General features: G+C 37.5%; 1 protein-coding gene across 1 annotated transcript in view; it reads right to left on the minus strand.

Annotated features, from left to right (window-relative positions):
- Positions 1 to 2,889: 2,889 nt before the first annotated feature.
- Positions 2,890 to 12,899, minus strand: part of l(2)k09848 (WD repeat domain 74 lethal (2) k09848) — a 72,514-nt gene continuing 62,504 nt past the window's right edge. The window contains exons 7-8 of the mRNA XM_089090071.1: positions 8,182 to 8,380; positions 2,890 to 3,143 (exon numbers count right to left, since the gene is read on the minus strand). Coding sequence (XP_088946197.1) covers positions 2,925 to 3,143; positions 8,182 to 8,380 — 418 coding nt within the window. The 3' untranslated portion in view covers positions 2,890 to 2,924. The remainder of the gene's footprint in view (positions 3,144 to 8,181; positions 8,381 to 12,899) is intronic.

Consider the following 12,899-nt stretch of genomic DNA (forward strand, 5'->3'; position numbering starts at 1 on the left):
CCCCCACACCCATCAATTCCAAAACACATCTAATCAAAATTTTAAGACAACCATTTTGTTCAGCGTAATTGAACGGTCTGGAAATTATGTCTTTGACAGCCACCATACCTTCTCAAGACCAGAACATTATTTGCACTTTACTGAATAAAAATGGACGTGGGTTGTCAGTTTAGTATACATATAATAATATATATATTCCTTAAAGTTTTAATAATTTTCATTTATTAAAGTTAAAAAAAATTAAACGTGTTTCGTCGTTTAATGTTACAGGATGAAAGGATGGAGAATGGCTTTTGAGTCTTCAAAGGGAAAGTGAACGCAAAACAGATATTTTTGTTTAAAAAAAAAACACAACACAAGATAAGTTAGTTCTAAAATAAGATTAATAACTGATAATTGTATATTACAGCTATTAAGCTATTGTACTGAGAAATTTATCCTTTTTGATGTGCTATATTACTGAAAATTTGAGAAAGCCATTTGTTCATAAGCAGTCCAAAGACCACATAGCAATTCCTTCGGGGCTGCCACAACCCCCCCCCCCAGAGTCTGGGGCCAGTGTTGCAAGTTATGCCCCGGGGGGCATATAAGCTTTTTATGGAAGGTGTGGTTGCTTGAACCTTAGAGGAAGCTCATTTGATCGGAAATGTACAGTTCTAGTTCCCTTTTAAGAGTCAAAATTGATGTAGGGCAACTAGCCCCCCCCCACCCCTCCCTGACAACCTGTTTTCCGCAAACAAATCCAATCAAAATTATGAGATAGCTATATTGTTCACAATAGTCCAAAGAGCATATAATAATGGCTTCAAGGTGGACACAACTCTCCAGAGCCTAGGTGCAAGGGTTGTAAGTTATTCCTCGGGAACATAAGGTTCTTACGGAGCGAATGGTCGTATAAATTTTGGATCGGGTGGGGCTCATTTGATTGGAAGTCGGAAGATCTAGAGCACTTTTTCAGAGTCAAAAGTGAAAGGAGGATAACCTGCCTCTCTCCACAATCCTATCATTCCCCAAAAGACATCCGATCAAAATTTAACAGTACTATTTGGTTCAACATTATTGAAAGGTCCAGTAATTATGTCTTTGAGAATGTCAACCTCCCCACATTGTAAACTTATATGTCAACTTTATTATTAATTTAGACCTTTAAGGGTAAGTTGTGGGGGATTTTGAACTAGCCAGAAGGCACTGTATGTATCCTTTCAATACTACCACTACAGTTAATGTATTCAATGACACTAGAGGTATTAAAATGAAAGTTTTACGGAACGTTTAGGAGTTTCAATCAAACGAAAAAACGGTGCGTATGCAGGTTTTCAAAGGGGCATATAAGAAACATCACAGGTAGAACCACTCTTTAATATCTAGATATATAATTGAGACTTTTAAAAGAGGTAATTTGACTGAAAATTAAAATTTTGGTGCCGTTTTAAAAGTAAAGAGCTCCATTAAGCCAAGAATGAGCACAAATAAAGTCAAATAATCTTTCAAGCGTAAAACTACCACAAATCACTATCAATAAATAAATGAAACTAAAAACGAACAGAAATTGCAATAAATAGCCGAGTCAAACTGAAAACGAGCAAAAACTAACACGACTAGGGCTGATAACCCCCATGCTTTGTTGTGAAGACCAGAACACGATTTTCGCTTTACTGAAAACAAAATACGTTTGAAATGTTTTCACTATTTCTACATCCAAAAAATAAAAATTATCAAAACTTTAAGGAATAAATAACAGTATATGTAAATTAAACTGACAATCCACTGTCATTTTTTTTTTCAGTTAAGACCAAGCTAGTTATACATGACTTGATAAAATGGTAATAAAGGTGCTTTGAGAGGCTGGTGAAAGGATACTTAGAGGTTGATAATATCCGATTAAACCAGACATTTACTCCACCCTGGAAGATGAAAAATATCACGAATTGCAAAAATTTACCCAAATTCAGAAAAAGAATGCAGTTTTTGGCTAAGAAATATATGTTTTTTTTTTAAGTAAGGTTAAATTCACTTTCTGAATTTTTGAACTCTGAACCACGAAATATTATTTTGCAACAAACGCTAAAAAAATCTAAGCCACCATTAACTCTTCAAATAGAAAATTGGAGTTGAATTCCTATTATACTTTCCTTGTGACTCATGCCCCCCCCCCCCAAAAAAAACAACAACATTCTCTCAGCAACGTATTATGTTTCAGAAACAATTCGCTCACTTTTTTCTTTTTGATTCCCTCCCCTCCCCCCATAAATAAAGGAGTACATCCCCTATAGGAGTGTTTTTTTCAACGGCAAACCATACCCGCTGGTGTTGTAAAAACAAAATGTTACGGGTACGGCACTGCTATGCCATATTAAATACCTATACCGACATATTGATACACACACGACAAAAAAGGCAACAACCATTTCACCAGCCATGTGTTAGTCAACTGACAAATTGTCTGAATAAGCAAGAAACATTATCAATTTACTTGCTAGGGTAAGTATATCAAATCGAAACTGATGTCCTCGATTGTCCAAACCTTTTCAGAATATCTGGGCATCAGTGACTGTGATACAATCTGTAGCGTTTCAAGTTAGTAATCCTCACATGATGTGGAGTTAGCCATGTCTCTTAAACGACTAAGACGGATAATCTTGTCATACTAAAACAAACTAAAAATAGCATCATATGCTCATAAGCAGCAAGGGCAATCTCAGAAATTTTACAGAGAGATCAAGTAGGAAGAAACTCCTCCAGGTGACAGAGGTTTAATTTTTTCCGCGGCAAAAATATTTTCTTTACCTCAGAAATGACGCTATCCAGTGAGTTAGGGTAGCTATACCCATTCCTGCCTCTGTGGGTATCCCGGGATAAACGTCTATCCATTACCTCCTGGTGTGTACATACACTAACAACTATAGAAAAAATTTAAGGAAAGCTCATGTGTATTTCAACTTTTTAGAAGCATTGCCAGATACACACTCTATATTATTCCAAATATCATCATTTTCATCATCTGATATCGTTATTTCTTCTATGCTATCATCCCCTTTGGGAACTGGAGTTTCAATTTCCTCTTTAATTTCTAGCTCTTCAGTTTCATCTTGGGCAAATGAAGACCTCATAAGGATGGAATTTAATCGACTCTTCAAATAAACCTGAAGAAAAAAGTAAGTTGAATGAGACACAATAGCCTAAAATCGATTTTGGTGCCATGTCAGAGAGAAAAAAGAGTCCACGATCTTCTTAGAAGCTAGGTCGATTAAGGGCACTTTTTTAAATTTTAGATCTTACCTATGAAGCATATGATTAACTTTTGACGACAAAAATAGCTTACCCATAGAATAAAAAGTTATCTTCTAGACGTCAATTTGACTGGTTCCATAACGAGGTGCCCTTAGAGGCTCACTGAAAGAATTTTCGTCTTAAGACGATAGTAAGAGGCTATTCAATGCCTCATTTACGTCCTTGGAGACTCACTAAAAGCATTTTAGGTCTTAAGAGGTTAGTAAAAAAGTATTCGATGCCTCATTGACGTCCTTGAAGGCTCACTGAAAGCTTTTTGGGTCTTAAGGCGATAGTAAGAGGCTATTCGATGCCTCATTTACGTATACCTCCCTTAAACTCCTGGCAAATCAAAAACAGCAGTTATTAAGCATTCGGAAGAAAATTCCCACTCCGTGGGCTGGACAAAAAAAGGGTCAAGATCTTCCCCAACTACTGATGGCACATAGAGCGTCGAATCGACATTTGAGCTGCTGGATTTTGTTTTTAAGAAACAGACAGCAGGCCTTTTCACCCAACCTTGCAGTAGCAGGGATTGAATCCCGGGCCCTGTACTGCCGCGCAGAACATCATCCACTGTGCCACCACAGGGTGAAATATGAGCCACAATCAGTGGTCCCCACTTCCTATACAGGGGCCCATGGTGGGATTGGAACCAACGACCTTTGGATTAGAGGTGCGATCCGCTCTCCACTGCACTATGCGACCGCTAACTCCGCATGCGGGGTTATTTTAAGCATTTTTTTAGCGTTTAAGCGAAATATGGCCATTTCAGGGCCACACTCACAATCATAATATCATAATGCCGAAGCGGAAAAAATGCGCATGATTTCAAACATGGAATAGCCTCAAATGATAGAATCTAGTATTAATAACTTAATATACAAACTTAAAATATTATTTTAAATTCTTAATATACTTTACTCCACAATCAAAAATATTGTAAAATCAGACTATTGTGACCATTGTGACTCTAGTGTGACTATTCTGACTAAAGACGATTGTAAAATCAGAGATGACGTAAAAAAGAGCACTGCTAGCAAAAGCCATCTAAACGGTGTCCATTTTCCAGCAGCAATAGTTGTCAATTTTTTATTTAGTTTTTTTCTATCATTTAGTTTGGTTTAGTTTTTTCTTATATAAATGTTTTTTCTTCCTTGAAGACGGCTTAGCAGAAAAACTTTACCAACATATCTGCTTTTTCAGTTATTCATTGGCTAAACAGGTCTCATTTGTTTTGTCTTTTTGTTCTCTTTATTCTTTCACTTTTTTTTTTGTTAGCCATGTATAGCCAGTGTGGTCTCAGAACCTATATACGTCAGATTTTGTCTAGTGACAATGGTTGAGAACAAAATCATAATCACATAATCACAGAACAAAATTTTTCCTTTTCAGCTAGATATTAGCTATAGAGACAATATGATACACATCTGAATCTCCTTGAATTACACTATCTGTTGGATGTACAAGATTACAAAATTATACTGGTGAAATTAGAAGTGATTATATTTTTTTCTTGTGAAAAAATAAACTTCCCTATATATAAACCATTATTTAGGCGCATGAGTATAGACATATTTGGGTATATAAGGGTATATTTCTCTTCGATTGATGGGAGCAGTCCCCGACTTTTAATTTTTTTTTAAATTTCTCTGCTTTTTGGGCTGTGCTAAACACAATAAAAGGCAAAAGACACTTGGTCCTTCAACTTTTCTGACTCTAGTGAGTTTCACATTCAATCAGACTACCGGCCAGAATTTAAAGCGTCACTTAGTCGTTTTCGCTTGTCATAATTTGCCGTGTTCTACAGATATTCTGACATAAAACTAAAAATCAAGTTTAAAGAAAGTTGAAGCCCGCATCTTTGATGACGAGTAAAGCACGAAGATCCCTGATTTCCGTAACACCTGTTTCAGAACGGTTGATTATGATACGAATGAAAGGATCACCGATCAACATGACGATCATACAAGTCTACGCTCCTGACTGCAGCAAACCAGATGAAGAGTCTCACAACTTCTACCTTCAACTGTAAAGCCTAGTTGACGCAGTTCCCAAAAAAGACCTTGTCGTTGTCATTGGCGACGTCAATGCTATTGTTGGTAAAGCTTCTGCTGGAAATGAAGATGTTATGGGTAAATTTGGCCTTGAACGACTTAACAGGAGGGGAGAACGCCTCATTGAATTCTGCAGAGACAACGATCTGGTCATTACCAATACTCTCTTCAAACACAGAGAACGTCGTAAGGCGATATGGACCTCGCCGGATGGAAAAAAAAACCGTAATCTTATTGATTACGTGCTCGCCTCTAGGCGGTGGATATCGTCTGTGCTAGATACTGTCACCCTCGCAGGTGGCAATTTCGACAGCGACCATTTCCTGGTCATGTCTGAACTGAAGATACGCCTGAAATCTTCCGCATAGCTGAACAAGAGACCCGCTCGTTTCAACACGCATCTTGTCAAAGACCCTCAAACCCACCAGACTTACATCGAGGAACTATCTACTTAAATATCGGACCTTCTTTCGGATCTCTATCTAAAGAGGATATCGATAAACTGGTCACAGACTCCTTTAATATCATCCGCGACGTAGCGATGTCCACTCTAGGATCCAAAAAGGGTGATAAAAAGCCTTGGATAACCGACGAAACTACTTTATTATGTGCTGAGAAACAAAAACACAATAACAGAGAAAAGGCCTATGGCATATCCTCCTCCATTACGGAATCCCACGAAACCTAGTCTACCTTATCAAAGATATGTACACCAAATTTGGGAGTCGTGTCATGACTAGTGAAGGTCTCACTGACAGTTTCCAGACGTCTGCAGGTGTTCTTCAAGGATGCCTCTTGTCTTCAGAGCTGTTTAACCTCTTCCTCACAGCAGTCTTATCCCTGGTGGAAACAACTTGCGGCGCACATATAGGGGCTGTTCAGACAGATAAGCGAACCTACACCGACGATATCGACGAAATGGCTGAAACACCCGAGGATCAACAAGCCGTTGCTAACGACGTCCTCGAAGCCACTAGTTCTTTTGGAATGATCATAAATGTATCCAAAACAAAGGCTATGTGCTGCTCACGAAAGCCGCAGGATACAGTTAAACCAGACCTGAAACATAATGGAGAGAATATCTAGTGGTTCGACGAGTTCCCTTACCTCGGTAGTTTGATCACCAGCAACAACAGTCACTCAAAAGACATTAAAAGACGTCTCGCCCTCGCGAGTTCCAGTTTCAAGTCCTTATGCCCATATGGCGAAGTAAGGATTTGTCTCTGTGGCTTAAGACACGACTTTTCAATACTCTGATCATCCCCATCGCAATCTACTCATGTGAAACACGGACGCTGAAGGTGGATGAAAATTGTCAACTCGCAGCTTTTGAAACTAAGTGCCTCTGCCGCATCGTCGGGATCACTTACCTTGATAGAATCTCAAACGACGAACTTCTCGAGTGCCTTAAAATACAACGAACAATTCTCATGAAGATCCAGCATCAGCAACTTCGATGGCTCGGTCACGTACAACGGAAGAATCAGTACCGACCCCCGAAAATCACCCTCGAAGATCAAATTCACGGTTCTCGTCCTCGTGGTCGTTTCCCAAAAAGGTGGAAGGTAAGCTTCGCACCTCACCGCCTCTCGGACCTTCTTCGCCTAGCAGAAGACCGTGTGGCATACAGAAGGCACATCCACACCATTACGAAGAAAGAGCCCCAAGACGACCTTCAAGGAGTCAAGTAAGTCAAGCATTAAATCTTTAGCCTACTGAATTTACTGTGTCATCAAATACTCAGATACTCTGACATTAAAACTAAGAAATAAAGTGTATAGAAAGTAGAAGCCCAAGTTTTTATGTAACCCTGCATTTTATTCTTTAGGCTATTGAATATTTCACATACTGAATACTAACATTTGGCCTGCTGAATTTACCATTTCAAAGTGAATTGAGATATTCTTGCCTAGAGCTAAGAAATAAAGTCTATAGAAAGTCAAAGTCCATATTTTTATTCCATCCCAGATTTTAATATTCAACCTATTGAATGTTTATTACCAATTTTCAGCGTTAATACCAACATTTTAATATTTACAGATATATTTCTTGAAAAAACTAAAAGATTTAAAAATAAAAATTTGACTTTGGAGCTGCAGCTACCACCACACTAAATCGTCGCAATACAAGGCCACCTGAGACAGAACAGCAAAAAGTCGTATCAGGTTCATAGCTAAATGGTTAATTTTATTTACTGTTAAGTTTATGCTAAATTCAATACATGGTCAAATTTATTTATTTCTAAATCTAAATTTATTTCATGTGTTCCTCACAATATAACATTTATAATACATATGATATAAGATATCTTATAACATAAAATTTAAAAATAATAATTTGACTTTGGAGCTGCAGCTACTACCGCTAAAAACTCGTCATAATGCATGGCCAGCTGAGTCGGAACAACACAAAGCTTTAATAGGTTAGGTCGTCATGTCAGGTTAGGTAAATCATGGCTAAATTTATCTCTTGGGTCACTACTCCTCAGAACCACCAGGTCCTGCGACAGTTAGCTTTGACTCTCAGTCTCCATAGCTGCCGGGAGCGTTACACTGTTATTAATTTATGTATCTGATTCGGTTTTGGGCCAAAATGAATTAAATCAAGACCATAAGACCTTTAATATAATAGCTTAAATAATAGCTTCTTTGTATTAAGGTCGTCGATTCGAAGATGGAGGGCGAGACTGACACTTGTGACATACAGTCTTATCTCACTTATGATGCTGCGTGGCTTCATTCGTTGAGCAGTCATTAAGTTCTGTATTTGGTTACACATTTCTGTTTTGGAAGAAACCATATTAATTTAAGACCTTAATCTAAGACATAAGACCTTTAAGACATTGATCTAATACCTTAAATAAGAGTTTCTTTGTATTAAGTTCGTGGATTCGCAGATGGCGGTCAAGGCTAACACTAGCGACATACGGCCTAGTCTTGTGGCAGACTAAATCTCTAATTCCGCCAACTAGCCCCTTCATACTGTGAACTATCCTTCTTTGTCTCAAGTCAAACAGGGCTAAACGACCTCGGCCACTACCAACCACAACTTCCCTAAAAGAAATAAAATACAATTTAGTAACAAAGTAAATAATCACGTCCTAATAAAAAGAAGGGAAAAAAAAGGCTCATCAGATTTACGATGGATTCAAAATTACCTGATCCCTAAGAAGCGAACTTTTGGATTTTTGCAAAAATCATTAAAAGAAAAAAAAACCTACTATCGAACTCATGGAATAACTAAGTTTGTAAGCTACGTGGAGGAAACTTAGAAACCGGTTTGAAAAACAAAAGCGAAGAAAATAAAAACGGTTACAGAAAAATTAGTGTAAAATCACAATTTGGAAAATTGCCATTTTAGTTTGGACCCCTAAATTTGCAACATTATTCATCTTCTTTTCTTCAGGAATAACTTTTGTTAGTAACTTATTTAGCAAGACTAATTAGCCTATTTAACAGCAGTAATTCACTTATTTGGCAAACAATTAACGGGGCAAACCAGGCTCGATTTTCGATTTTCTGGCAATTACTGCATTTCACTTTAACAGGCTGAAAACAACTGCAACATTTCTTTTACCAAAAAAGAATTTAATTGATACCACATTTTTTAATATTTGTACAATTTACTGGTAAGAGTAAGTTCTAGATAGCGGGGGGGGGGGGGGGTATATTGTTCAATTATGTTCACGAATGGATTTTTCTAAACAAGTGACATGCCTTCATATTGGGAAAGGTATGTAGGCTACTGTTTGTCCTAAATGATACAATACCATTATTTTGTGTCCTTTTTGGTATTGTTTTCGATTACAATTTCATTACAAACTATATTTTACACCAATATATTTCTTTTGAAGCTTTTCAATATATTTCTTAAAGTTTTTCTACAGATCTTTGCTATCGTCTGCAACGCTCAGGTGAAGACACTTACTCAGTCAGTGCGGCCAAGATTCTTCTTGGCTTCTTTCCTTTTTTTCAGAGAAAATACACACCAAAACACAATAAACACAAAAAATGAAATGCTGAAAATTTTGTTTTACACAGCATGTAATTATGGGAAAAACTTTCAGGATAACTTAAATTAGAGATCAAATAAAAGTAAAAAAAAAGATACATCACTGCCATACCTAAACCTCGCATGACATTTTAACAATCAAAGTTAATTATATTCCAATCAAAGGGATTGAGTAAAGTGAGATCTCAAGAATTGTTTCTTCAGATCTCACGTAGGCCGAACACCTCAGCAAAGAGAGAGCTTCCTGCTCCGGGGAGCTAGGAGTTATCCTAAGATGCAAAAGTGCCCTCTCTGACGAGTAAATCTTCCCTTTTTTCCCGTCTTGTATCAGACCATTCAAAAAGGCAGACACAACTTTTGGCTATTTTAGATCACTATCAGATGTTGAAAAAGAATCTGTATGCATGTGGGATTGACATTTCAAAGGTGTTTGATTTCATTATTCATTCACAGGCTATTCTTTCACTGTTGAGAAGTGGTATAAACCCTTTTCTCTGCGGTTTCTTATGGATTCGGTATGGCAATACTTCCTTACGGGCGTGGCTAGGTAGCCAGCTTAGCAACTCCATTACTATTAGGAAGGTATGAAACAAGACTCTGTGCTTAGTCCAGCTCTTTTCAATAATGCCATCTGACTCGTTACTAAAAATATTGCTCCATTCCTGATTGAACCCCATAATGAAACCAGCCACCTCTATTACGTACACGACATTCTTCTACTATCAGACGATCTCCAAGTTCTCCAAAATGCAGTTGACACGGTTTGCTCTGGTCTCAATGAGATTAGCCGCCTCCTCTAACTGAGCTTCTCGTCTACGGTTCGTCTCAGAAACCTCCTGTTACTGTCCATGTTGGCCCAGCAACTATTTCCACATCATCTTCTGTAAAATATTTAGGTCTTTCATTTGGCTCAAATGTTAAAACTACTAAAACACTTGCTATCGCAACGTTGGAAGGGCTACTTGCTCGACTTAAAGGCCAGTTCCAGAAAACAACCCTGGGCAGACTTCACAACGCTTTTTTTGCCCGGCATGTCTTCTTCTTGGTCCCTTTATGGAGTTTTTCAAACTACCCGAGCGGAAAAAAATTAAGTCTCCATTTTCGCAGTTTCCGTTTTCACTCTTTCGTTTTCACAAATATCTTCTGCAGTTACCTCTTTGGACTCGCAACCGTTACATTTCAAATATATATGGTTTTTCGATATTTCTTCAAGGACCAGCTAGTGGACAGGTTCCGCAAACGTCGAGAAAATAGTTGACTTTCCGCTTCTGGATAGCTTGATTGTGCTGTCTAAGTAGCTGAGATCTTATTTTTCTTGTGAGTTTTTCTTGAAATTGCTTTCATTTCCTGTATCTTCGTAGTCCTCTAAGTGCTTTTCATACTTGTACATAGGGTTGAAATAAAGGTAAATTTTTGGCAGTTCATATTATTGGCTTAGGAATAAAGTGAACATACCACTTGATGCCTTTTTTTATGCTCCCTAATGTGCAAATATATACCCTGAATTGTAACCACACAAAGAAGTTATCAACACTAGTTAAGTTATTGAAAATTTGTTATAAGTACATAAGTAGTTTATAAATAAGTTGTTCAAGAGTAACATATTCCAAAAATACTTATTTATAACAATTCAAACCTCATCTATTAGGCAACTGAATAATAGAACGTTTTCCTACCGTTTCAAGTTTTTCGAATGCCGTCGACAAAATAGCGCTGAATTTTGCGATTCAAAACTTAGCCGTCGACAATTCATGGTATATTCCAATTCAGGGTATATATTTGCACATTAGGGGGATGGGGGTTGGTTCAAGTTCAATATGGGTTTTAATTAAAAAAAATATAAAAATACACTTAACTCAGTTCCTTGTGCATTGATGCACGTTTGGGCCCGTAAAAATTGCACACTCTAAATACAGCGTGGCCTCCTGTCCTCTCCAATTTCTACCCCGATCAAATAACAATAAATTTAACACAACTTCTCCTCCGCTCCCACCCCTTGAAGTATCAAACTAAAATATAATAAATAATAATAATATCCAAAAATTCTAAACATAATAATAATAAAATAAATCTAGTAAATAAATTTTTAATCTTTTAGATATTTTTTCACATTCTTTTTAAAGGAGCCGAGAGTCCTATATGACTTTAGCTCTTGCGGAAGTGCACTCCACTCTTTAGCATACGCAATTCTAGGAGAAAATTCCGACCTAGCTGTCGGTGTCGGGGGTACATAAATGTCTGATGAAGATCGTGTATTTAAACTATGGATTTGTGATGCTAGTGTGAATAAGCCTTTAAATGGTGATTGGAGTGTTCCTGAAAAATATTTAAAACAAAAAACGGTGCAAGATAGTCTGTAAAGTGATGCCATTGATAGTCTGTTCGGTGCTGGGCCTAAAATTTGAAGTGCTTTGCTGTGAAGTGAGTTTAGTCTCTGTAAATATATCTTGAAATTAGATTGCCAAACTGTAGAGCAATATTGAATGTGAGGCTTGATAACAGCACTGTGAATAAGAATCAGTATTTTTTTAAAGAACTGGTGACTGACTTTTCTCAAGGCTTCTTAAAAGCTTCGTCTTGATACTTGCTTTCTCGCTTGAGAAAGAGAGATTTTTGTTGATTAAAACCCTAAGGTTTCTAACGTGTCTTTTTTCTGGTGTCTTTATAAGTCCACGAGAGGTTTCAATACCAATCACATCAGGAGCCAGCGAATCTGTACGTGAAAAAAATAGAACATTCGATTTGTCAATGTTGATGACTAGACGATTTGCGTCCATCCACAGGTACGTTTCTTCAAGAATGTCTTGTAGCTTCGTTTTGAGAGACTTGATGTTCCAAAATTTGAATTTCCGATAGAAGCGATTATTATTTGTAAAGAGCATAAAAAAAGGCATCGAGTGGTACGTTCACTTTATTCCTAAGTCAATAATATGAACTGCCAAAAGTTTACCAAAATAAATTATTATTAATGAGGACATAAATGAGTATGTCCTCGTTTTGCTGGTACTCAAAAAAGCCACACCTCTCGTCTCCAACGTTGTAAAAATTGAGCAGCTCATGCCGCAACTTCTGGATACCCTGATCCCAAACCTCTGCAACCGATCCAAGATCGTTTCGATGTGGTAACTATATCAGTCCTTTACAAATACATGCATTTCCCTCAATCAGAGGAGTTATCAAAGTTCATTTCTGAAAGAGCTTTATGGATGACTCGTCAAAACACAGCCCGGCTAGAATACCTTGAGCAGGGCACACCCCGTCAGGAATACCTAAAAAAGAACTTCGTTCCACAACCCTTCACCAACTGGAATAGCCTCCCATTCAAGCGAAGGTACAACAAATATTTCAAAGCTGAATATAAATGAGAAAATTACCAGGACTAGCGACATATCAGCATTGTTGATGAAGCCGCGAAAATTGTAATAAAACAGGTAAGATCAACAAGGCAATGTTTCTCGAATCACACTTCGATGTAAAGAGTATGGGTAGCTTATAAGAGTAGGAACTTAAGCTAGCGTCTACAAAAACAACACAACTTGAAACACCATCTAGCGGCCGGCG

This window comes from Artemia sp. Qi Xiang Cuo, chromosome 6, assembly GCF_049724085.1.
Source record: "Artemia sp. Qi Xiang Cuo chromosome 6, ASM4972408v1, whole genome shotgun sequence".
Classification (NCBI taxonomy): domain Eukaryota; kingdom Metazoa; phylum Arthropoda; class Branchiopoda; order Anostraca; family Artemiidae; genus Artemia; species Artemia sp. Qi Xiang Cuo.